A 27,470-nucleotide genomic window follows, 5' to 3' on the forward strand; every position below is an offset into this window, starting at 1 on the left:
GATTACTCAATGGCACCTTTATAGGAAAGCATGTTCCTAGGGTCCTTGATAGGTGAATCCTTGACAGTCTTTCTGAGAAACTTTAGGCAAAGCCCTGACTCCATGAAAGGTAAAGTTCATAGATGAGCTGAGGTTTGGACTCAGGATGCAATTTCAGGGACTTTGAAATCTGTCACTTTTGTTAGAATGATCTCATTTATAGACATTAGCAATAAGACCTAGGGAAATTCAAATTGGTTGGCTTTAAACAGCTCTCTCATCTCTGAGGCTTAGTCTCCCCCAGTTGCAAAACTCCTCCCCAGGTTTATTTGTGGTAAGGGCCATGTGAACTCAGGGTCTTTCGCTGAGAAGTGTAGAAGCCTCAGACAGTTGTGAATGCTCTTCATGTCCTCTCCAGGATGCACTGTCTTGGGAGATGTTTAGCGTTGTGCACAGGAAGATGTATGATACTCAGTGAGAATTCTGAAGCCCAGCTGTGTAAATCACCTTAAAAATTCATGAAAGGACTTTTTTATTTCTTATGCATCAATTTTGTCTCTGTCACTTTCTTTCCCTATAATCAATAAAAAGGAAACTGATTTTATTTCGAAGAACAAATCACTTCTGGTTTCCCTTTTGTGCTCAAACCAAACTGGCTCCTTCTTTTCAGATGCAGCGTGTCCTCTCTTTTGCCTCTTACTGTGCCAATCCAACTCAGCAGTCAGCTCCAGGAAGTGCTTGACTGATCACAACCCAAGCCGCCCCCTGTTCCCCATCATCAAGTGTTACCCAGTCCTTTTTATGTCTGGGTTGGTGCTAGGACCCTGTGACAAAGAAAAAAATGGTTTCTATCCTCCAGGAGCTCACAGGCCAGCCATGAGACAGATGTAGAAACAGGAAACTGTGCCTTGGCTGTGTGCTTTGAAAGTAGCAGATGTGTTTATTCAACAGACACCTAATGATTGCTTGTTCTGTGCATGCCTCAAGTTAGTGTGGAATACAAAGACGGTTAAGATACCTTTCCTATTTTTATGGTGTGACTGCTAGAGGAGACAGACAAGTCAACAGTCACAATTCAGAACCTCAGAAGTTAGCACCAGTGTCCTGTGGGGGCAGGGAGGACAGAACCTGCCAGGGGGGAGTGGGTTGGGAAGGTTTCCCACAGATTTTCATAAAGCAAGAAAAAGGGAGGGATAGATTCCAGGGAGAGAGATGAACTTATAGCCAGGTTGAGCGGCCTGGAAAGTATGACCCTTGAGAGAAAGCAGTGGATCATGCCTGGCCCACAGAGTGAGAAGGGGGAAGGGGGAATCTGGAGAGCTAGGCAGAGGTCAAGCACAGGAGGAAAATAGCCTCGTTGACTGCATTTTAAGGTCATTGCAGAAGTGGGTCAGATGCTCCCTAGGGGCTGCCTCGGGGAACGATGGCACTTGTAAACTAAACTTTGATATTTATTTCATGTGTGTATGTGTACCAGAGTGTATGTATATGCACCGCATGTGAGCATGAATGCACAGACATCAGAAGAGGTCTTTGGATCTGAAGTCACAGATGGTTGTGAGCTGCCAGTGAAAGAGCTCTGCGGAGGAAGACTGGAAAGATGGGAAAGACCCCAAGCCAGCCGAGGCGATGGGTAGGCTTCAGGAGACATGGAGCCTGCCCAGCACATCACTCACAGACCTAAAACCCACCATGCTGCACTTTGTTCTGACCATCCTAGCAAGTAACCGAGGAGGAAGAGTCAGGCGATGGGTGGAGAGGGTAGGGACATTCGGACCAAGGAAGAGGGGGGATGGGAGCCGATGAAGTTCCTGACTTGTGGGACCTCATGTTGAGCCTTAGAGAAGGCTACCACCCAAATGTTTGGAGACATATGAAGCACTTGACCTAATGGGAAAGCTTGCTTCTGCCCACCTATGTCTGAGCAGAAGGAAACTCTGGAATTTCCCATCTCTGTTAATAGTGCACTGCCCTCCACCCTACCGTGAAGCCCCATCAAGGTCAGTAAGACTGAAAAGATGATGTCCCTCCCTTGTGCACATTGGAATTCCAAGGAAGCTTCTTGGAAACCTCATGGTCCACTAATAAGCACCTGTGAGCCTCTGAAATTGTCATTATGGCAAACAGGGTACCATGGTTTTAATAATGTGAAGTGAGTGACTATATCACTCCTGTGATTCCCGTGTGTGTGCCTTTCTCCTTTTGGATGCCAATCAATTGCATCCCTTTTCTTTTTTAATCTTGCTTGGTCAGCGTATTCCCTTGGCCTTTCAGAGGGCAGAGGGCACGTTTTACATTGCCTGTACAATAGCACACAGGGTGAGGCCACAGATACAGATGATGTTGCCTGCACACTGAGGGACTGTGCAGTGGAGACTAGCAGCTGGCTATATGGGGCCAGAGCTCAAGGGGCATGAGCCGAGGGCTGCTGAAGCAGAGCAATGGTTGAGGACACTCTAAGGACATCGTGCTGTGCGAAGAATGGGCAGAGAACTTACATACAGATAAGCCCAAAACCTACAAGAGAGTGAAGGAAGATGACATGGGCAGAGTAGGGACATCAGCAGAGTCATGGTGAACAGTGCCATGTTCCTCAGGTGCTGAAGAGGAATCAAAGCTTCTGTCTGTCTGTCTTTCTCTGTGTGTTTACATACACACACACACACACACACACACACACACACACACACACACCAATGCCCGTCTCCATTTCTTTATTGTGCTTACTGTTCCAGTTTCCCAGCCATAACTGGAGTGATGTCAGCTTGCTTCTCCAGAAATGGCAGAATGTTTTTCACCTTTCTGTCCCTGCTGTGGTAATGTTCACTGTGCGATCTATGTCCTCTTTCAAGAAGCTACTGCCCCCCCCCCAGTGACTTCATCTCTCAGAGGGCTATCTACTGGGTTGCATGCTTTCTTCCAGGGCCTTCCTTAGATCTTCCCTTGGCGATGGCATGTGGTGGCTGGAGGTGTGCGGGAGGCGGGGCCACTCTTTTTAGGGCTCTGTGTCTTTGGTCAGAATATACTGTAGGGAAACTATGGCCTCCTGTGATGTCAGCTTTCCAATCCCTAGAAGGACCCATCTTCATGGACACTTCGTAGGTTCCAGGTCATTGCTCTTAGCTTACTTTAGGGGGAGGGAAGGTACGTGAACTGTCTCTTAAACCTACCAAGCCTGTAAGAGATGCGCTAGAGAAGGTGAAGTGTTCATCTTTAAACTACGCAGGAAACTGACCTGCCCGTGCTTTACCATAGTCCACAGAGAAATGGTCTCTCTTGAGTCCTCTCCTCTTTGCACTCAGTTCTTCCTCCTCATACCTACTCTTTGGTGATTCCAAAAGCCCCTGGTCCAATCTGGCATGACCACGGAAGGCCTGGGGACCTCTCCTCTAAAGTCACTTTGCCATCAAAGGATAGAGGAGACAGTACGTAAGAAGCAAGCTCTGTTCCTTTGGAGGCATCCTAGGCTGTAATCCCCTTGTTCAGGGGCTGAAGCAGGAAGAGTGGTCGAAGTATGAGGCAGCCTGAGCTACATGGAGAGTTTAGTGAGTTTCAAGCCAGCCAGCTAGGGCTAGTGTGAGATCCATCTCAGATACAGGACACACACACACACACAGAGAGAGAGAGAGAGAGGGAGAGAGAGAGAGAGAGAGAGAGAGAGAGAGAGAGAGAGAGAGAGAGAGAGATCTGTCTTGCAGTGAAAAATCAAAATGCTAATCTACTCACCTTGAACAATTTTCCCCGCAGTGTATCTACAATATCTTTGGAATCTTAGAACAGCAACAAGAAATGGGGGGGGGGTTGAGGGGCTAGGGAGAGGTCCCCTCACCCTCTCACTAAAAGAAAACCAGGAGAGATTTGCTCACGGTAGCTGGGCCTTGTCAGAGATCTTCAGTAAGGTAATAAGGTCTTTCTCCCTTCACCTCACCTCTCTGAGGTGCCCCAGCATGCATCAGATGTGTGAGAATGGCTGTGGGGGGAGGGGCAGTCTACTGTCAGAGGTCAGCACCAGCCTCCACCAGAAGCATGAGAGAGAGACTCTGTGGCATGACCCAGCCTATATCTGAGGTCAGGACCAGCAGGAATAGGCACTGCCATCCCACCTGCAGCCTCCTGGAACTCCTCCAACCAACCATGAGCTTGGATCCCCTTATGCAGTTGGAAGCTAAAACATGTCTGAATTCAAGCCCTGAGGTCGGGGCTGGGAAGGCATCCCTGGGCCTGGGCTTCGTGGAGCTGTTTCCTCATACCTGAGCCATCCAGGGCTGCATACACCCCTGCCAGCCTGCACTATTTAAAGCCAGCACACAGGTACTCCTTGTGAGTCACAACACCCAGGAGGGCAGTGCAGGCAGCTCCGCTCACCAGCCCCACTGTGGGAAGGAACTCTTCCCACCATGGCTTCCTTGGGGCAGATCATCTTCTGGAGGTAATGCTCGCTCTCTCTCTCTCCCTCTCTCTCTCTCTTTCTCTCTCCAGATTAAGAACGGGCATGGGGTCTTTGGAAGGTGCTGAGATCTCCTGGGCTGGGCTCCAGGGCCACTTGTACCCTGATCTGATCCAGCATTGAGTCAAGAAGAGATTAATCAAATTCAACAGCACGCAGCCTCTCAGGCACCTGCTCAGACTCAGGGAAGGTTCTGGTTGGTGGTTTGTCATGGGAGGTTTTATCATCCCTACTAGGGAAGCTGTGGCTGAAAACTATGTGTACCCATGCTGGGTACCTCACAGAGACGTTCAGGCAAGTAAAACCCAGTGTCAGAGAGCTGCAAGAAAGGATGGAGAGTGGGGACTGGTCATGGGTTTAACACAGGACATCCTCTGCTGCTCCAGGAGGATGCAGGAAAGCGTGCTTTGACTCTTTTCTGTGGGTATAATTTCTCTGTACCATTCAGTAACTCACACCAACACCCCTACCCCAGACCTGGCTGGAAGATGGGGTCCCTTGCTTCCCCAGGAGAACCTCCAGGGGAGACCTGTGGTTATCAATGCTTAAAGCCCCAGAAATGAAAACAAAATATAGTAAAAAGAGGCAAGCTCACCCATCACTTTTTGCTCCTCAACTGTATTCCAGCTGCCTTTTCCTTCAAGACTTCACTTGCCTTTCTGAAAACTTTTGTTTTCCTTGAAATAGGTGGTGATTCAGTGTCAGTCCCAACTCACTACACTTTTCAGGAAGACGTGCATGCTGGCTCTAGGGTTGTTTGAAGGACCAGTCCTCCAATTTTTATGTATCTTTTCCAGATTAAAAAAAAAGGGGGGGGGGAGAAAGGAAAAGAAGGGTGGGGTAGAGAGGAAAGCGATTGACAATGAAAAATCTATAAAAAGACCAAAGAACATCACTTCCCACAGAGAGCCTAGAAAATTCTTTTCTGTGAAGCAGAACTCCCCCTCACTCGTGTTCAGCAATAAGTGGGGACAGGGGCATCACTAGGTCAGCAGAGGGTCTGGGTAGTGCCTCCTCACTGTGCTGGGCACTTCTCAGTGCCCTGGGGAGGCAACAGATGGCAGTCATCTCCATCCAGACATCCCAGCCTGTGGGAATGTCTTCAAGAAGAGCCTGAGCCAGGGGTGAGCATTTTGCAATCACAAGTACCCCTCCTCCCGACTTACACTCATGCTTTGTAGTGGCATCTGGAATCTCACTACCCCTTGTGAAGGTTCATTGTTACTTTGGAGAAATCTGTCATTTGTTCGAGGCCCTGGAGCTATGTGTATAAGGGGGCGGGGCAGCTCTAAACCCACTCTCACTCTGAAAAGCCTATGAGGTGCTGGGTTCTGCTCCCACCATCGCCCTCTGGCCCCCCAGGATGGGAAACATGAAACAAGTCTCCCTGTTGTTCCAAGGACCAGTGTGTGGGCTTTCTATAATACATTACAACCGGCCTGACTGGTTTTGCTGGTGGATCAGCCAGAGGTGGGTGTTCAAAATGTGGGTCCTCCACCCTCTAAGGTTTAGAGACCCATTAGGATAAACAGAGGCTCCTCTTGATTCACCATTTAAATGTTGCATGTGCAAAAACAGAGGCAAACCATGAGGGTGACAGCCTGGGAAGGTGACACTTGGTCATCCCAGTGGAAAGTGGGATCAGGTGCTTTCCTCTAGACACAAAAAGAAGCCACTTGGGAAAACTCAGTAACCCCCTCAGTCTCAACCAATTCCCTTCTTTTGCCATAATCCTCTTTATTCTTAATAGTTCCTCTCATTAATAATAGATCCACTACACGGAGGGCCTGCCATCTTCTGCAGACCTAAGAGATTGCTCCCTTATTAGAAAGTTTAATCCCTTCAAACCTCTGTCTCAGAATGTATGCTCCCAGGGGTAGAGTGCCCTGGTACATGAGGAGCTGTGTGATCCAGACTCTCCTACCATCGTGGCTGTCCATGACACCAGCATTCACTCATGAAACTTTTGTTAAGTGCTGCATGATGTTCAAGGATGGCAAAGCTAGATTACCTTTTGTTGCTGTTGTTGTTTGTTTTGTTTTGTTTTCAAGACAGGGTTTCTCTGTATTGCTTTGGAGCCTGTCTTGGAACTAGCTCTGTTGACCAGGCTGGCCTAGAACTCACAGAGATCTGCCTGCCTCTGCCTCCCAAGTGCCAGGACTAAAGGCGTGCGCCACCAATGCCCAGCTTAGATTCCCTTCTCTGAAGGTGTTCTGTTCTAGTGAACAACAAATCAGGGTATCTATTCCCTGTAGGGCACTGCATGAGACACTGAGAAAAAGAAGATCAAGATGCTAACAAATAATAGTAAGATTTCCAAAGATGGCATTACTGTGTTATGGGGTGATAGGCTCAGGATGCCAATGGGAGCCCTTTCTTGCCCAGTTTCTTGGGGGAAGGTTTCCTGGGCCAGATGTCTGGGTTCCTTCTTTAAAAAATGAGTTAGTAGGGGCCCAGTTACAAAGAGTGAGAAAGGCAGTCTACATGGAAGAAGATGGGAAATGAAAACTCATGCCAGCACAGAAAGCTGCTTGCTTCTCTGTCACACCATCTCATGGTGAATTCCAAGAAGTGCTGAGAAATGGGGCAGGGAGGTGACACCAGGTCACAGGTCACATGAGGCCTTATTTAGCAGACTGGGAGGTAGGGATTGGTCATTGGTGATGATGGGCCCTTGAAGAGTCTCAAGCAGAGAATTTTCAATTTTCAGTTCAGAGGAATCTGAATTTTTACCTTAGGTGGGCAGGATGTCTGGAGGCAATGAGGGCAGATGGAAGGCAGTTGCTATCAGAATAAGGACAAGGAAGAGAGAAAGATAGTAGAGACCCGGGAAAGGGAAATAGCATCAAGAAGCATGAAGAGATGGGTAGTGTTAAAGAACAGAGGATGAGATGAAGGGCAGATCCTGGAATGAGTCCCCCGGCCCTGGATGGAGCAGAGTGTGGTGAAGGAGAGGGATATGATACAGGAGTCCTTAAATTTGGTGCATATTGAGTTTGAGAATTCCCCTAGGACCATCAGATGAAGATATTAAGAAAAACAGAAAGCGTGGGGTAAGAAACTAGAAGGGGTCATGGACAGGGTTGAAATGTGGCACACACCTTTAGTCCCAGCACTCTGGAGGCAGAGGCAGGTGGATCTCTGTGAGTTCGAGGCCAGCCTGATCTACAGAGCTAGTTCCAGGACAGGCCCCAAAGCAATACAGAGAAACCCCCCCCCCTCAATAAATAAATAAATAAATGTCAACAGTTCTCAGACAGGGAAAGCACATGGGGGTGTCTCTTAAGGAAATCCCATAATAGGACAAAGGGGCCAGAGATAGAGAGGTGAAGAACACTGACAGATAGTGTAGGTGGAGAAGGGAAGTGGAGAAAGACTAGCTGTCCAGAGAGGTAGAGATAACAGAACTGAGACACCATCAATAGCAGCAGAGTAGATTTCCACTGTTCATCAACGCCTGGGGTTCCATGAAACTATCTGACAAGACCATAGGACTGATGAAGGCATCCAAAGAAGGAAACTACTTGACAGAAAAAGGACGGAAGGACGGGTATCTCTCTATCACATGAAGGTGGCTAAAATAGATGATGGAAGCTTCAGCAAAGATGAATCACAGAGCTTTGCTCAGAGTCCTGGTCCTTCATTTCCCCCACAGATTCAAGCTAGACAACTAGACAGAATGCTTGGCAGCACTGTGCGAGCTTGCTTGGTGAGAGAGCTCAGCGCTGATGAGGTTAACACTTCGAACCCCACAGAGACAATACGAGACGAGTCCAGCTTTTATCTCTGGGAGCCTGTTAGACTGAAGGCTCCGGGGTCTCAGGTTTTCATAAATACTTGTGTGTCATCTGAACACACACTTGTCCCCATCTCTACCCACTGCGGTGACTCACTTTTTCAGCAGCCAGATCCCATGTCTCTTCGGTTTTGAAGTCCCTTTGGCTTTTTTTAGGTACCTTAATTGCCTCTTCTATGTTCCCAGCCAGACTTGCTTATGAATATATGTTCCTGATGCTTCTACTTTCGCCACTAAGGATCTGACATGATCAGTTTTGTTGAGGAGAGGGGAACAGTTATTCCTGTAGATACATATCTGGGCTTTGGCTTCAGCCTGCCTGGGCTGATAGCGTGCACAGTTGTGAATGCTTACCCTTTGTAACTGTCAGTTTCCCTACCTGTAAAACAGGGCTGATGGCGGTAAACAACTACTCAGGTTGTGTGGATGGCATGTAATAATTATGTACCTGACACATCCTAATGTTCTAAAGATATCATCCATTACTATATTCATTTTATGCAAGTTCCTCTATAATGTCCATTATGTGGCTGGCTAGCTATAAAAACCTATCTTCAACTCTGTGGCTGTTGGTTTTTTTTTTTTTTTTTTTTTTGTCCTTGAACAGATCTTGTAATGATGACATTGAGGATTTTTAAAGAGCAGTGTGTTTGTGTGTGTGTGTGTGCATACATGCAAATGCACACACATGAGCATGCAGAGACCAAAGGACATTTTCCTCTATTACCTTTGTTCTTAGTTTTTACACTTGGTCTTAACCAAAAGGCTGAGAAATGGTATTGTTTGTTTGTCAACTTGACACACTAGAGTCATCCAGGAAGAGGGAATCTCAGTTATGGGATTGCCTTTATTAAATTGGCTCTAAGCAAGTCTATGGAACATCTTGATTAATGATTATATGGGAGGCTCCAGCCTACTCCTGAACAAATGGTCCTGAGTTGTATAAGAAAGCAAACAGAGCAAGCCACAAGAGCAAGCCAGTAAACAGTGTTCCTCTACGGTTCCACTTCAGTTCCTGCCCCCAGGTTCCTGCCCTGGCTTCCCTTTAAGGCAGACTGTAAGATGTAGTGTGTAATCCCACGATAGTCTGCCAAATTGTTTTTGGTCAAGATGTTTATCCACAGCAATAGACAGCAAACTAGGACAGTCTCTTACTGAGCTCAAGGCTCATGTTTTCCTGCTAGGCGGGCTGGCCAGGGGTCTCCTAGGAGATCTGCCTGTCTCTGCCCCCCAGTTCTTGAACTACGGGCACACCTGGCAATGCCTTGCTTTTACATAGGTGTTTTGGAGGTTTGAACTCAGGCCCTTTGGTTTTCATAGCAAGTGCTCTTATCCACTGAGCCATCTCTCCACTCCCTAAGACAGTCCATTTTAACAATACTCTGTCCACAGAGGATTTTTTTGTTTTATTTGTTTTTTTTTTTTTAAGAAAAAAAAAAAAACAAACAAAAGTCACACCTTTCACTCCTGTTTGTGAATAGGAGGCTGTCATTTGAGAAAAACATGTCTGACTGCACCATTGAGCAGCCAGACACTGTGGTGAGGGGCTTCCAGGTGAGTTTGAAAGGTCCCACTGTGTGCACAGCTCAGCATCTGCATCTTCTCATGATACAGTGCAGATGAGTGTCAACCCACCCTGCAGCCGGGAAGGCTAAGTCTCCAAGGCTCGAAGGACATTCCAAAGATGTGATGTATGGGGACAAGCTCTAAGCGTGAGGAGTGCAAATCCTTTTTATTATTAAAGCAAGCAAAACATGAGGTGATGTTTACAGTTTGCTTAAGCAAAGACATGTACAGTGAGGGAATAGCCATGGTCTTATATGACTTATTATCTTTGGTCATGTGAAAAGAACCAAGAATGTTTTTCCTGGGCCTTTGTCTTTTCCACACAGGTAATGTAGACATGTCAAGGCATTTTTTAAATGTCCTTGTTTTTAAATGTACATACTTACCGTAGTTTATGTAACTTTTTAAAAAGAAGGCTGCCATGTGAGAAGAACATCATGTACTCTGTCCCACCCATAGAGTATAATAAGTTCATAGCTTCCTTATACAGGCTCCCACAACCAAAGCAACACCCACCAGAACACAATTAGAGCTATGGGCCGATGACCAAGTGTTCAGTAATGGTCACTTAGTTTAACTGCCTCGCTATCCTAATTATCTCCATTGCATAGCTGCAGATACTGAGGCACAATGATTGCCTCTGTAAGCCCATGCTGGGAACCCACATGTTTCTAGCTTACACTTTACTGAATTATAAAGATAGTTCTCCTTCTAACCAGTATCTTCATTTCCTGCCACTAAGGCAGAGCCCAACTCAGTGCTGGCAAAAACTCACTTCCTCAGTGACCAATGACTGCCACAGCAAAAGACTCCCCAGCTAGACTGAAACCCCAGAATTGGAGTCTCCATGATGATGTCTCAGTTAGGGTTTCTATTGCTGAGAAGAATCACCATGACCATGGCGACTCTTATCAAGAAAACATCTCATTGGGGTGGCCCACTTACAGTTCAGAGCTTCAGTCCATTATCATCATGATGGGCACATGTCAGGATGCAGGCAGACATGATGCTAGAGAAGTAGTTGAGAGTCCTTCATCTGTTAGGCACCAGGAAGCAGCTTGAGACACTGGGTGGTACCCTGAGCATAGGAAACCTCAAATCCTGCTCCCATGGTAACACAACAAGGCCATACCCACTCCAACACAGCCAGACCTCTTAATAGCCCCACTATCTGTGAGATTATGAGGGTCAATTATATCCCAACTACCACAGATAGTAATCATGGCAAAAGAAGCTCATGCTTGGAGCTTGGTCTTTGCACCCCTCAGACAACAGCGAAAATAAAGTTATGTAGCTTCTCCGAGGTCATGCAGTTAAAGAATCATAGAAGAGGACATTTTAAGGTCCCATAATACTAGTGGCCTTAGTATTATGGCTGTGCTATCCTAAGAAGACTGTTTTAATCAAGCATCAGGGATCTTTGAATGTGAACATCCAAAGCATCATGTCATCGATGTTTACCACTGATGTATGAGGGAAAAAAAAGTAAAAATACGGAGTTAGTTGGACCAGCCTGGCTCTCCATTTCCTTGCTATGTAACCTAAGCAAGCTATTCAATCTCTTTGTTCTTATCCCTCATCAGTAAATTGAGTGTCAATAGCTTCCTAGCTTTTAGGGTTGTTGTGAGAGTTAACTGAAGTGATAACAGCCAGACTTCTAAATCTTGTAGAATTGGTACTCAGTGGGTGTGTCTCTGCTCTTACTGAATGGTCCCCTCCCCATGTTTTTTGAAGAAAAACTGTGACTTGGATGGAGGGAGGGTCTGACCATCCCAAGAAGAACCAAGAATGTGTCTAGAATGTTCTAGATTTCTCTGCATCAGAGCTGCCTTCTTTTTAGTCATTGCTCTGTGAGACACAGGGGAACTCTCTGCCCCTAGAGATGTTGAACTGGGTGAACTTGAAACCACACACCCTGTCAAGTCACCCCAACATTCCAAGTGTGACCTAGCAGCAGTACCTTGGAGTTGATGGACAAGCACATTTTCAGTCCCTTCCAGGTTTACTGAACTGAAATGGGCATAGTGATCCCCATTCAATAGTCCCTCTGGGTGCCTCTGATATCCACTCAGGCTCACAGAGCCATTCAAAACAGTTCCACTCAAGTCTGTGATGCCCCAGCAAAATGGCAGAGGTTTAGTCCAGATGGACATAAACTTCACTGAGATCAGTTATGCCACATTCCTCTTTACCAAATGTTTAAAAGAGCAATAGATGCCCTTGATAAAAACAGAGGCAAATTTATGGGTTTCCACAGGTACGAAGCCTGTGCTCTATTTGCCTTTATATTCACCTCTTGAAATCCCAAGCCTAGGATGCTTCAAGATTGACGATGGCACTGTTTCCACCACGTATCCGCTAGTCCCCGCATGACCTTAACGGGAGAAAAGTTTCCTTTCTCTTTCTGTAGGTTTAAAATGAAAAATAACATGTAATAAAATCCAAAGAAAACTTTAGGAACAGCATCAGTAATACCTAGGGGCATCAAATGGTGCCTTTTATCTAGATATCCTGATTTCTTCTTGTGTTTCCTTCTCATTCCTGCTCCCAGAATGGCTGTTGCACACATCTCATCTCTTGTCTCTCTTCAGTCCTCTGACAAACCCATGCCTTCTCATCACCTTGGTCTCAGATCATCATCTGACTTCATCCTTCGCTGAGAAAATGGCAATGGCAGACAGGTATTCCTTCACCTCTTCGTTTCCCAGCTGCCACATTCACAGATGTCCTTTCTCTGACCTCAGACTAGACATCTGGGTGTAGATTTGCCTGGCACTATCAAAGGTCATTTTCACATGCTCCCATCTGTCTCATCTCCCAGATAATGCACACTTCCTCTAGCTGTCACCATCCATTTCCCCGCACCTCTATTCCCGAATCAGCACACAGACCAGGCATCAGGATTTTCCATCTTCAAGACAAAAACTGTCTTTCAGCCTCATACCGGCTCTGGCTGCCCACCCCATCTTGCTCTTTCTCTCCTCAGCAAACTTATTGCAAGGCTGTTCTGCCAGGGTTGATCTGATTGGTATCTGGGGATTCTGAACAGAGTGGAACTGGCCTGCCTATCCATTGCTAGGTAAACTACTTTCTTGTTATATGGCCTTAGATGAGCTCTTTGTGCCTGGGCTCTTGATCTTGGAGGCATCTCAAAGTCTATACTATAGGAATGTGTGGGCATTATGCAAGTTGAGCTTGATAAAGCACTCACCAAACCCTCACTGACCACTACCTGTTCCGTTGTGATGTTCCCAGTTGGATTTTTCATCCACACTGGGCCTAAATATTTTATCTGTCAGTGCCTCTCTTTCCTTCTCTTGCTTGCCTCTATAACAGCTCTCAACACAGATGCCCTATGACCTCCTGGAAATACTCCTTCTTCGGTTTCCATGACAGCACAGTCTCCTTTTCTGCCCCTGCCTTCTTCACCATGACATAGGCCCCAGCTCTTGGAGCCAGCCTCTGTTTCTCTACACCCGTGATAGCAGTTAACATTCTGTAGCCAGGGAACTAGCCTCTGGCACAAGGACCAGCACATCATTCCTGTCCTGTGTTTGATGATGGGTTATTTTCTTTGTCAGAAGGCTTCAGGCTCCAGAAGCACAGGGACCATCACTCTTTACAGAACATAACAGCATAGGGACCATCACTCTTTGCAGTGGCTGGCATATCCTTCATAAAGTACTGAATGTGTGTGGGGGTGGGGTAAGTAAAGTAAATAGCAATTGGGACTAGGCATGGTGGCTCGTGCCTGTAATCACAGTATTGGAGAGGCCAAAGCAGGGTCTACCATGAATCTAATGCCAGCCTGAACCCTATTTCAAAAAAATTTTTTTATTCTTTTAAAGCATGCCCTATGTGGTGTTGAAAGGAGCATCCTGTAGACCTCAGAACAACTTCTGTCAAATGCCCTTAAAGTTTGGGACGTTTCTAGACAGGTCCTGGTGGAAAACTCTGTGGAGGGAGTCGGGTGAGGAATCACTCCAAGCAATGAGCTGGTCTTTGATCTTAGCTTCTGCCTGTCCAGAGAATCCGTTTCCCATCCCCTCCTTCTTCCTTCCTTTGAAGACAGAACATGTGTAGGTGACTGTCTTTTCAGTTGAGGAGAAGCCACACTCAATGGGAATGCCTTGCTGTCCACCTATTGGCTTTGGGCCAGGTGACCTTCATCTGATATCTTTAATGTAAGCCTGTGGAAATTTAGCAAAAGCCACAGACACCTTCCCCTTGGGGCCAGCTCTGTGGGACTCCCCTGCAGAGGCGCCCTACCTGGTGCTTTCTAGGCCAGTCCTCTCACAAGGACAGTGTACAAGTATGGGAGACATGCTTGCCAGTCACTGCTGGCCTGGAGCTTGTGACCTAGGTTGCATCTGGGAGCAGGCCAATGTGGAGAGAAGGAAATCAGGCCTCTATAACAACCTTTATGCAGAGAAATTCTCCACTGAGCTCTGAGGAGAAAAGCTGTTCTGCAGTTAGCTGGGCCTTTCTGAACAGCCCCATGGAGCTACTGTATTGAGGCTGTCATGCAGGCCAGGCTTTGCCTGAAGGTCTGAGCAGAGAAACTCTTGTACACATGACAAGTTCATCCACCAGCAGTGTCCAACTGCTACATCAGTGTCCTAAGTACGAATAAGAAGACATTTCCCAAGGCAACAGCTTTACGAATGCCAGCCAGGTGCCAAATGAGCCACAAAACTATTCTGAGTGCTCGCTGTAACCGTGCATTTATGTCACTAACGCTCTCTGCTGTCACTTCCCCTTATAAATGTACAGTCTTTTGAAGCATTAAGATTCAGTGTTTGAGGCCTTGCTGAGGCAGTTAGTCATCATATGTAAAGAGTGTGGCTGTTTCAAAGAAAAGACTTACAGGCATTAGGAACGGTATTTGGCAGCCGAGGAAGAAACTCTGACAGAAAAGTCACAAGGACCTGAGCTCAGATACCCAACACCCACATAAAAGGCTAAGCAAGGCTGTGCATGCCCGTAATCCTAGCACTGAGGAGGAGGTGGAGATGGGACACTCTCTATAGCTGCTAGTCATGCCCAAGCTGTGAGCTCCAGCTTTTGTGAGAGAGTCTGCCTCAAAGCATCAGGTGAACGACAACAGAGGAAGACACCCAACATCAGCTTCAGCCTTGCATACTAGCATGAGCATGTGTGCACAATCCTACACAAATATGTGTACACACACCTTAATGCACACACATGAGCCATTGTGCTGGGAATGTCTGTGGGCTTTGGAATCTATGTGGGTAGGCTTCTTCTGGGTGAGAAGAGAGGGGAGCTGCACGAAGGGTAACACTTCACCTTTAGGTCTTTTACCAGTGACTTTTCTCATCTTTGTGACCTGATATTTAACAAGCAGCAGCTTAGGAGGCAGGATTAATTCTGGCTCATAGCTCCAGGGAACAGAATCCATTGCAGTGAGAGCTGCACTTATCTGTGGGTGTAAGGACAGGTATTTAGACTGCAGTTAGAAATTATGTTGAATGATTTAGGGAAATGGAAGTCATAGGCTCTTCTCTAGAATCAATGACTTTGTTAGCCGTGGGTGATTTGTTAGGTTAGTCAACACGGTCAGGAAGGCATGGTGGCAGGTAGCTCCATGACTGCAGGAACACACGTGGGGGCTTGCTCACATCTCAGTACACCAGTGGGTAGGGAGAGAAGGATACTGGTACTCATCCAGCTTTCTCCTTTTTAATTCAGTCTAAGGCCCCAACCCATGGGATGATACCATCCACATTAAAAGCTGGTCTTAACCCTTTCAATTAATCCTCTCTGCAAACACACACATAAATACTTCCAAAAATGTGCTTTATTAGTATCATTGGTGTTCTTAACCCAATCTCATGGGCAAATTAACCATCACAGGTTTTCAACTCCCCAGATCAGTAAGGAGACTGGGAGGTCTTAACATGGTCATGCCTGGCAGACTTCTCTTTGACATTTCTCTCCCAGTTGGAAAGATGGAAACAGGTGCATTGGGATTGTCTCAGAGGATAGTCTGGTATGGACTCAAACACTGAGTGAATAATGTATCCTATGCATTTTGACCATCTGTGGATCTCTGAAGTAGTCTCCGCCTATTGCAAAAAAAAAAAAATCTTTGATGAGTAAGAGCTACATTTATCTGAGAGTATAAGGATAAATATTTAGAATACAGTTAGAAATTATATTTAATGGTTTAGGGAAATGGAATAGGCTCTTGCCTAGGATCTGTGACTTTTAGCTATTGATGGTTAGGTTTATAATATCACACATTAATTCCTTCCTATTGAGTGGGCTGTAAGTCCACTTAGATAGCCGTTGACTACCCTCAAGATAAAGGTGTCATGATTGCACTATTGGAGATATATTGCTGGATTGATGGGTGGGCCACTGTTGTAGCTCATAGGCTTTATATCTGCATAGGACTACTGATTGCTTTTCTCCTTTGGAAGCTTGCATAACACCTTCTGATGCCATGAGAGCTAATCCTCAAGGAGGAAACTCCCAGGCTAGCTCCTGCTTGATTCCTCCAAGTCCTGTGTCCTAAGAATGTGGTATCTTCAGCAATAGGATCTCACATTCTTTTCTGGAAGGCATCAAGGGCAATGAAAACTGACTACATATATATATATATATATGTGTGTGTGTGTGTGTGTGTGTGTGTGTGTGTGTGTGTGTGTGTATATATATATATATATATATATATATATATATATATGTCCCTTAGACTTGCATGACCAAGAATCAAAGGGAGGTTTCCCATGTCTAGCACTAGGGTTTTTGTTAGTCTATGCTTTGGAGTGTTATTACCCCATGTGTATAACTCCTTTGTGTGTGTGTTTAAGTCAGCTTATAAAACAATGTTTCTCTAAGTGGCTTTAAAAAAAATACCCTTAGTATTATTTAACTCTCCTTCCTCTCTCTCTCTCTCTCTCTCTCTCTCTCTCTCTCTCTGTTCGTATTACCCTCCCTCCTCCTCCCCATTTAAAGTGCTCCCCCATCTTTCCCATTTCCCCCTTCATAGCACCTGTGTTTTACCATTCCCTGTAATGTGCGATTTTATTTCACTGTGAAATACAATTGCAACATTTAAGGAAATGTTGAAAAGAAAAAGCCCAAAGTCTACATGGGTTAATCATTGGGACTATTTTCGTTTCCTTTTTGTTTCTTAAAGCCATCTACAAATAATTTAAACAGTTGTTAATACTGGGGAACCCTTTAATAGTCTTCCTATTGAATGTTTGCATTATTAAAACTAAACTTGAAAGCAGTTGTACAATTAAAGGATTGTTGCTTAACGCTGCAGCAGTCATAACCCTATACGGCAGTACGTCTTTGCACTCCTACCCAGTTAGAAAATGCTATAGTAGGCCACTTGTATTAGTTACTTTTGACATCACTCTGACAAAGCTCTTGATGGAAGCAACTTAAAGAAGATGTTTATTTTTGGTTCATGGTTCCATCATGGCATGGAAGACATGATGGCTGGCACAGCCTGGTCCATGGCGGTGGCATGTTCCCCAGTGAGCCACCAGCCAGGCCTCACAGCCTTCCCAAACAGAAGACCAACTGTGGACCACATGTTGAGACACATGACCCTGCAGAGGACACTTAGATCCAAACCATAATGACACTGCTCCTCCTGAAAGCTTCGTCTCGAGATCTGGTGGGATTCCCCCTTCTGCTTTTAAGAAACTTTTCAATTCTACTCAGCCCAGTGTCTAATTGAATGTGAGCATCGTGTGGGTCCATGTAACACACATGACTTGGGTTCTTAGTAGTGTTTGTATGTAGTACCCAAAACAGTACTTGCCAACATGACTCCTAGGCTTTTCCTTAAGAGATCTGTAGTCAAGCCAGTTTGGAAAAGCTGAATGACATTATGATTAGCCATGTGAAACTGCCAAGAGCTAGGAGTTCTTCTTTGAGTTTCCGTTGTTATTTTGTTTGAGACAGGGCTTGCTGTGTAGCTTATCCCACCCTTGAACTTGCAATCCTTCCTGCACCGGTCTCTCAGGTGCTAGGATTACAGCTGTGTGCCTCCATACCTAGCTTCTCAACTGTTTTCTTTTTTCTTTTTCTTTTTTTACAAGTACAGCAATGAATCCAGTTGGTTGAGTCTAGCACAAATGGCTCTGTGGCATTCTTTATGAATATAGTGCTAAAGGATTGAAGAGTTCTACAGAGGTAAAGAAACCATTGTGATGAGCCTAATGTTTGAAAATGCAGTCCTTTAAAATTATACTGACTAGTATCCATCAGGACTCCTAGAGTTACTAAGGCATAGGAAAGAAAAGTCGCCATTGTTACATATGCAAGCATGGTAGGTATAGAAGGGAAGCTGGGGTATGTTTACCCTAGATATGAGTTTTATTGGCAGAGTTACAGCATCCTGGCCTGGAGTGGGAGAGCAGGTCTTTGGGTTTCAGGAAGAGCTTCATTAGCAGAGATAGCCATCAGAGGTAACATGGCAGGGTCCTGAAGAGAAGATGCTTTCAATGCCCCTCGGTTTCCCTCAGATTAGAAAACTTAGAGCTTTGAACCACTCCCTGGAAAGGAGAGTTGGCCCTTCATTTCTAGGGAATCAGAAACGTTGCTTGTTCTTGTAGGCTTTTGGGGGAGGGAGGAAGTTCCATACCATGTGACCCCCATCTACATAATAGAAGTTAGGAAGGGACCGGTAAAAGTCTAGCTATGGCTGGACATGGTAGTACAAACCTTAAATCCTAGCACTTGAGAGGCAGAAGCAAAAACGTCTCCATGAGTTCCAGGCTATCCCGGTTTCTATAGTGAGCTCCAGGACAGCCAGGACTACATAGAGAGACCCTGTCTCAACAACAACAAAAATCTAGCTATAACTCCAGGCCATCTTGGCTCTGAGCCATATGGAGGTAGGCAAGCTTTACTTGCAGCAGCAAAGGGGGAGGAGGAGATGACCCAGTTCAGTGAGAGCTGCAGGGTCACAGCACCCATTGCTTTCAGCTCTCTGGAGACAGCTGTAGAGGTGTGTGGTTCAATTTCTAGAAGAAAGGAAGGACCAGCCAAAAAGTCTTCAACCTAACAATCATTAGAAAAATAAAAAGCTTATTACTGTGGAAATCCCAGAGCAGAATCCAGGGCCGTAGTCAGACATCCAATGACATGGGCACTGGCTATGCAGGTGCCTGGAGGCCATGGAGGTTGGTACTTCCCTTCCAGGAGGCCCCACACATTTCATACCCAAAGCAATCTCTCTTTTTAGATCTCTCCTTCTCTAGCAAGTCTTTGTTGCTGAGCCCTGTTTGCAGTGGGTGACAAACCTGTGGCTTTCTTTCCTCATTAAACCAGAAGGAGAATCCTCAGGTGGCATCAGTGGCTCACCTCAAATGATTTACTAGGTAAACATGGGTGTTATTTGGACTGTTCTCTCGTTATTATAATTGCTAATTAGTTCCTCTCTACAGGAAGTAGTTATCACCCAAGTTCATGGGTGTTCATGTGATTTGCCTGAAACTTGAAGTTAAATTATTCAGTCTAGATGCAGGGAGGGTGCTCAGGACAGGCTACTGCTGCTTGTGTGGACACTGCACACACACACACACACACACACACACACACACACACACACACACAGAGCCAGAACTTGAGTTTGGGTTTTGACAGCCCCTGGAACAAAATGTCCAAGACATGTTGGACAGGAGTAGCTTCAGATCACAGTGACAGCAGTTAGCCAGGACTAAATCAGGACCTCTAGGGAGTCCCCTTCCTTCCTACTCTTCCTCCCTTCCGTCTCCATTTTGCTATCCCACTGTCTGGAATTCTTTCCCCTGAGAACCTTTAACATTGCTGTCTGGTTCTCATGCTACCTAATGCTCATCAGTGTGACCCACACTCTACAGTAGCTGTGCATTTTCAGTGTCTGTCAGATACATCTAGGAATAGCTGTGGTACTCTTGCGGAGAAGATAGAAAGTAGATGTTACCCTATGATAACACAGAATTAATTTAATAGGAGTTAACTATAGCTTGGTTAAATCACATGAAATAGGGACCTGGCCATTTTGTGCCCTTACAGAGGGTGGCACTACCCAGAGAGGGCGTGCCTATGACAGGCATTTTCTGACTTTCAGGTGCGCTGCTATAAATAGTCAGTTACCAGGAAAAAACCTGGCACAAATGGATAAAGGCACATTCTGCCAAGCTTGGTGACCCAGGTTCAATGCCCAGGACCAACACAGTGGAAAGAGAGAACTAATGTCCACAAATTGTCCTCTGACCACTGCCTAGGAATGTGTGTGTGCACACACAAGCATATACAAATAAATATGATTTTTAAAATTAACAAAGAAACAAGCCTTTTTTATTTTTCATGAAGTAAAAAGAAAGCCTTTAATAGCCACCACCCCCCCCCAGAAGCAAATGCTGGTGAAATTTGACCATGCCGTGTCATATTTCAGAGCCTCACAACTCACTAGTCCTCAAAATGTAGACGTCAACTCATCTGGACAGTGTGCATGGAGTGCTCTGGGAGCAGTGGGAAGGGGAGGGTGTGGGAGCGATGAGGGGAGGGCATGGACATCGCTGTAGCATGCACGAAGTGCTCTAAGAGCGACAGGAGAGGGACACATAGACACTGCTATTTCTCATCGGAGTGCTGTGCGTAATCCCATGCTGGTCAGTTTCTCCAGGCCTCATAATTTCATCTGTCAGAAAGACAGTGAGTGGCCCTCACTGTGTGCGGGCTTTCTCTGTGAGAGCTCTACGGAGTGCAAACCACTGACCCGGGCATCTGCGCTGACAGCTTCATGGGAGCATGAGATTGAGAGCTGGTGGCTTACACCCTATGTAAGAGAGATGGAATGTCAGGTAACTTGAGGCAGAGGCATGTAGGATGGTGAATGAGGGATGTGGGGCTAGCCCTGGAAAGTGCAAAAGATGACCATAGCAATAGTGCTGATGGCTACGCATAGCTCTCGTGCAGGACAAGGCATATTTACGTCTTGTCCTTTGGAGAAAAAAGAACTTAGAAAGACACCAAGACCCCTTTACCATGAACTTTAAGATAAGCAGAAATTTGGACAACAATATCCTGAATGCCCACTGTTTTTTTTTTGTTTTTTTTTTTTTTTTGTTTTGTTTTGTTTTGATTTTGTTTTTACCATAGATTCCAATTTCAGTCACATCAGAGACGCAGCATGATACTTTGAATCTTGTGATCAATTGTTCAGGTCACCTCTGGAGGTGGCCTTTTGATGCCCTCCCACCCCACAATCACAACCCTTAATGTTAAGCTTCTCCCATGTGTTTGGGTTCTTCTCAGAGCACCACATACATCATTGATTCAACAAATGTTTGTTGAGCAGCTTCTAGGAGTTTTACATGCATTATTTATTTAGCAAACATTCACTGAACATTTATTATTGTACCTGGCACCACAGATCCTAGGGAAGTAATCATGACTGAAGAATAAGGCCTCGATATTTAGGAACAGACTAGGAAAAGGAGACAGACAAACAAACACACAATTACTATACACTGTTGGTTGCCGCCACAGGCTGCTCTCAGAATGTCTCAGGGTCTTCTTGGTTATGGCAGTAGTACAGTGTGGTTAGAGGCTGTTTAGCAGAGATAGCTTCTAATTTGAATGTGGATTGCCAAGCAAGGAGTGGGAAGAACATCCAGGCAAAAGGAAAAGCCTGTGGGGAGGAGTAAAGATAGGAGGAAGAGAGTGGAAATCTATGTGTGTGTGTGAGAGAGAGAGAGAGTGTGTGCGTGTGTGTGTGTGTGAGAGAGAGAGAGAGAGAGTGTGTGTGTGTGTGTGTGTGAGAGAGAGAGAGAGAGAGAGTGTGTGTGTGTGTGTGAGAGAGAGAGAGAGAGAGAGAGAGTGTGTGTGTGCGTGTGTGTGAGCAGTCATGGAGGTCACCCCAAGCCAGATATGATCAGTTAGAGAGGCCAGGATAAGACTTAAAACTTTGAACAAAAGCAAAACAAAACAAAAACTGGCTATGCTTTCTTGTATGTACCCGTGAGTAAATGAGTGAACCCTTCCACTTTCACAGGTGTAACATACACATTATTACCCGATGCCAATATATGTCACTTACTCTTTTTCCCTATGCTGCCACACCCAGCTAAGCAAGCCAAGTGTCCCTCCTGTGAGCTGTACCCCCGGGAATCCACTTACCTTAATAAACCCGTTGAAGAAAAGCACTCATTTCCCAAGGCAGAGAGCATGAGCCCTACATTTAACACATGTGGCCTATCCACCAGCTTCACGGTTTTCTACCCTCAAGGCTAAAACACTTGTGAGGAACAAAATTGCAAGATGGTGGCTTTCATGACTCCCTAAAGGTGTCACAATGTGAAGCACTCAGCTTGTTGGAATCCCAGAGTGCCTGGCGCTGCACACCTGGGCTCAGGGACAAGGCTGATGTCTAATCACTGCCTGGGGCAGCAGGCAACAGCACCCGTGTGCTGTTGGGGAGAACATGTGTGCTCATTTAAGGGGGAAAAACAACTTCCATGTAATTTATAGCACACATTTACTCGGCTCTTGCAGTGAGAATTCTATTGAGTGCAAACCGCTGACATGGCAGTCTGGAGTCTGAGTTCGAGAGGTGTTGCCTCCCATCCAGTCTGAGATATCAAACCTGGAGTAACTTACATGGGAGGTGTGTAGGATGGGGAGGGCAACATTTTGAAAGATGAAACACATTTTACATCTGATGTTCCCATATTTTGCAACATTAGAGATTTTCCTGCTTGCTCCTTAACCTTCTTCCCCTCCTCCCCTCTGAAGGCAAGCTCCGTTGAGTTGTTACAATGAGGACAGAGCCTGAGTTTAAGATGTGTGCGATTATTTGATATTCACTGTGAAATGACTGTCATGTAGAGTTAATGAGTATGTTTTTCACTCCAGTTAGCATTTTTGTATGTGTGCATGTTTGTGTAGACATGTAAATATGTATATCTGTGTGTGTGTGCATGCATGTGTATCTGTATGCTGTGTGTGAGTGTGTGTGTGTGTGTGTGCGCGCGCGCGCGTGCGTGTGTGTATCTATATGCTTTCTGTGTGTGTGCATGTGTGTATCTGTATGCTGTGTGTGTGTATCTATATGCTCTCTGTGTGTGCATGTGTGTATCTGTATGCTGTGTGTGTGCACACGTGTGTGTATCTATATGCTCTGTGTGTGTGCATGTGTGTATCTGTATTCTGTGTGTGTGTGAGTGTGTGTGTGTATTCAGTAGGCTAAGACAAGAGAAATGAGTCAAGGCCAGCATATGCTACAAGACAGATCTTGTCTCAAGAGTCGGGGGATGAGGTGGGGTAGTCCCTCCTTGAGGATTAGTGGTTGGACACCCTTCTATACACCTGTCGGTTGATCATTCGGCTTCTTTACCTACCAAAAATAGGTTATTTGGGGCTTGCTACTGACTTGTGTAAGTTCCTTCTGTATTTTGGACATTAACCTCTATCAGATATATACTTCTTCCTTTCTGTGGGTTTTCCCTTTATTTTATTGGTTACTTCCTTCATGATATAGCAATTTTCTTTAGTTTGAGCTAGTCCCGTTTGTTTAGTTTTGCTTTTAGTATCACATGTTTAATAACTATCACCAAACATTTGGGATATTTTTCCTCTGTATTGTTTTCTAGTCATTTTAGGCTTTTGGGTTTTGCATTAAGATGTAAACCTCTTTCAAGTTCATTTTGCATGCATGAGATGGGTATTTCTGGATTGTAGTGGGACCAGCCCTCACCCTGATAGTTGCAGTCTTTTGTTTTCCTACTTAGGTCAAAATGCCTGTAGAGGCATTGGTAGTTGAAGTTTTCTTTGGGTCACCAACCAACTCCCAAAGAAAGACATGGAGAGTTATTATTAATTATGACAGCTCAGCCTGAGCTTAGGCTTGTCCCACTAGCTCTTTTAACGTAATTTAGCCTGTTTATATTCATCTACATTTTTGCCTTGGGTCTTTTTAACCTTTCTTTCATTCTGTATGTCCTACTTTCCTGTTCCATGTCTGTCTAGCTGACCCCAACTGTCTCCCTGTCATCTCCATTTCTTTCTTCTTTGAGCCTAAATTCCTCCTGCTGCTTACTCTCCCCATCTAGAAGTTCCACTTGTACCTCCTCCCTCACTATTGGCTGTTCAGATTTTTATTAGACCAATCAGGTGCCTTAGGCAGACAAGGTAAAATAGCAACACATCTTTACATAATTAAACAAATATTCTGCAACATAAACAAATGCAACACATCTTTACACAGTTAAACAAATGCAATACATCTTTACACAGTTAAACAAATGCAATACATCTTTGCATAAACAAATATTCCACAAAAGGTCCTGTTGTCCCCAATGGCTGCCACGTTAGTGTTGCTGTTGGAGAATATGAGGACCTTCCCATTCCAAAACTTTGCTGATATCAATTCCTCAGGCTCCTTTCTCTAGTTTACCTCCCCACCATGCTCTCAGCAAGGTATTCCTCATCCATCTGGGTATCGGTGACTAATGAGATAAATACTTTAATTGGGGACAAAACCAAAGACAGCTATTTCTTCTCGTTTTCTTCATTATCGAGCAAAGAATAAAAGCTACTACAATATGGAAAAAGACTTGAAGGGCCTCAGAACCATTGACTTCACCAACATCAGATGCTCCCTTAGCCAGGTCTGGGGTGACAGTAGAAAACAGATACCCACAGCTTCTTCTTTCTGCTGACTCCCCATGCTCTGACTCACAGTGATGAGCCCAAAGGAGAAAGCCACACTGAGAAGTCTAAATAGGCTGTGAGAGATAGAACAGAAAATAGACAGTAGGGGGTGCTAAAAAAGAAAAAGACCAGAAAGAGTCTTCAGGGAGTTGAGGAGGGGGCTTCAGGGAGGAAAAAATGTTGCAGAGATAGAGATTGAGATAGAATTGTTTAAATGAAGATTTGCTGTGCTTTGCCCATATAATGCATTTTAGTATTTTCCTAGCTGTTCACTGGCTTCATGTAAAGTTTTCTGCTGTGTTGACATTTATTCTTTTTTGCTTTGCTTTTGAGATGGGGTCTTGTTTAGTAAGAGCCTGGCCTGAAACTCTTATGTCTCCCAGGCTGGTCTTGAACTTGTAACTCTACATTAGCTTTCAAAGTGCTGGGGTCACAAGCACAGGCTGCCACACTTGGTGCTTAATGCTCACTTGACAGACTCAGTGTCAACAACCTGGTCACAGACATCTGAAGTTTATGTGGCTACAATAAGATAAGTAATGTAGACACAGAAAAACATCTCCATGAGGGGCCAGTACTAGAGCGCAAACTCATGACCTACACATATGCGAGGCTAGCATCTACCATCGAGCTATAGTTCTAGCACAAAAGCTTTTATTTAGTTAGTAATTCATATCCTGTCCAAGGTGGATTTTTTTCCTCTTATCATTTTCTTTTATTTTATTTTATTTTTTTGAGGAGCCATTACCTGAAATAAAAGGCTAGAGTGTCATTGAGTTTAGCTATCCCATGATTATAAGTGGCAATATCATTTCAGTTCCGCATTTTCAGATGTCTGAGTGAGTCAGGCCACTTACGAAAATTTGTCTTCTTGGTTGCCTGCTGTCGCCCCAGTCCCTGATTCCTTACAATGTCCACCTCAGCATGACTCACTTCTTCAGCCCCCTTTGCCAGGTGCCCTATTGGTGAGCGGGCTGCACAGTTCTAGGATGTCTGACCTGCCAGGAAAACCCATGTGCCTTGCTTCTTAAGACAGCATTGACTTCACAGGCAGAAGTCTCCGTTCTCTTCAGCTGTCTCTGTCTGTCTGTCTGACTGTCTGTCTGTCTGTCTATGTCCCTTCTGTCATTTGTTCTAGATCACATTGGCTTTATAAAACATGGTTTATGCTCTCATTCATGCTTTCTCCCAGCTTGCCCATCAGGAAATATCTAACAAGCTCTTTACAGCACATATTTGTATGTTTGGGAGAGAAAAGGGTGTTCTTACATCACAGAAAAGAAAAAAATTCTCTAAAAGGATGTATTCACTAACCTCTCCCTGCTCTGAGGCCTTTTCACGTGCTTTGTCTGAGGGATATAGCTGAGCGTTATGGAAGTGAGTCAAAGATTCCCTTTTAAGCTCTGTGCAACGAGCCTGTGCCTCTCTTCAGCATGCAGCATCTATTGTATGTTAGACCTTGGGTTCAAAATTTAAATGTAACACCTATTGCACAAAAATAAAAAGATACAGTTCTTATTCCTGAAAACAAAAATCCCTGAGACCAGAGGAGACGCCAATGTAGAAACAAATCATGTTAGCACTGTGATAAAGTCCATCTAGAGAAGTATCCTGGGACTTCCACGCGGACACAGAGGTGCTACCACCAGTTCCTCTCAGAAATTGCCCAGAGGGAGGAAACGTGCAAAAGAGAAAGGAGGCTGAGGCTTAGCTGTGGGTGCTACTGGGAGCAAAGGGTTACCAAATGCCAAAACTCCCTAAAAAAAGACTTATTTTAGTTTAATTATTAGTATATGCCTGTGTCTGTGTGCGGTCTGCTGGTACACGTGGAATCCAGAAAAGGGCATCCAGATCCCCTGGAGCTGGGATGTCAGGAGGCTGAGAGCTGCTCACCATGGATGATGGGGACCAAACCTGGGTCCTGTTCAACAGCACCACATACTTTAACTACTGAGCTCCAGCTCCTAAGGCTCCTTTGTAAGAGATCCTAGCATCTAAATGTGAAAATAGTAAATGCTCTGTGTCTACCCTAAAACAGTGCCCGTGTGGGTCTAGATAGTTTAGACATGCCCCACTATGCGGCTGTCAACTTCATAAGCGTTGGTGAATGTATGAAGGATATCCATGATGAGGAGAGGCCATGGCCACAACACGTCTGTCCTCATTTCCCCACACTGTTTTCTACCCAATCTCCACTCCCCATGCTTTATAATAAATAGTCCATTTCATCTAAAAAAGGAAACCATGACCTATAGTGAAGGCATTGGTTGAAACTGCTACTGGGCCCCGGAGTCCTGGAGCTGTCATTCATCTGTCCAAGCAGGCACAATGTCCACTACACACTGAGTGCTCAGGCTGGGTGTTTATGTGGCCCATGTTTAACAAGCTTTTTCTCATTTCAGCTACCTTTTTGTCCCTCCATTGACACAGCCCAGAAATCAAAACAGAACGAGTCCAGGCCATGCCTTTCTTGACGACTTATACATCAAAGCCTACTCTCTTCAGTTTGGGGGACAGGCAGTACCTTTAATTGGGGACCACTGTCCAGAGCTATGAAGCCAAATTCCAAGCAGGTGATGCTGCTTTGGCCGTGGTGTTGGAATTCCTAACCCAAGTAGATTTCGATTTTGACAGAAGTCTGTGAAAACTTCTGCCAGAAGGCTGAGATTGACTTTCATGAGCTATTGGAGGGTTGCCTGGACAGAAAAGGACCCACAGCTCAGACATTCCAGCCTCTTTTTTCCTGAAGCCCTGGTCTGCTCCAGACACAGAGTTGTCCTGAGTGTGATAGGCTCAATGTCTGCCCTAACTGTTGCATGGTACTGAAAGATGAAAGTATCGTTTTGTCCTTGTTTCAAGTAGGGTAGAGTAGGGAAGAAGCTAAGAAGCAACACAAATGTAAAACTACTGGAGCTAACTCATTTCTAATCTATGTCTGGGTTGTGAGTGGCAAAGCTAATTGGCTTCTAGACTAAGGGAAATTTGGAGAAGCCATGT

The 27,470-nt window shown here is 45.2% G+C and overlaps 1 protein-coding gene across 1 annotated transcript in view; it reads left to right on the top strand.

Annotated features, from left to right (window-relative positions):
- Nucleotides 1-4,346: 4,346 nt before the first annotated feature.
- The window catches only part of Vtcn1 (V-set domain containing T cell activation inhibitor 1), a 60,244-nt gene continuing 37,120 nt past the window's right edge, over nt 4,347-27,470 (top strand). The window contains exon 1 of the mRNA XM_051199210.1: nt 4,347-4,408. Within this exon, the coding sequence (XP_051055167.1) occupies nt 4,377-4,408 (32 nt within the window). The 5' untranslated portion in view covers nt 4,347-4,376. The remainder of the gene's footprint in view (nt 4,409-27,470) is intronic.

Source organism: Phodopus roborovskii, unplaced genomic scaffold (genome assembly GCF_943737965.1).
Source record: "Phodopus roborovskii unplaced genomic scaffold, PHOROB, whole genome shotgun sequence".
Taxonomy (NCBI): Eukaryota; Metazoa; Chordata; class Mammalia; order Rodentia; family Cricetidae; genus Phodopus; species Phodopus roborovskii.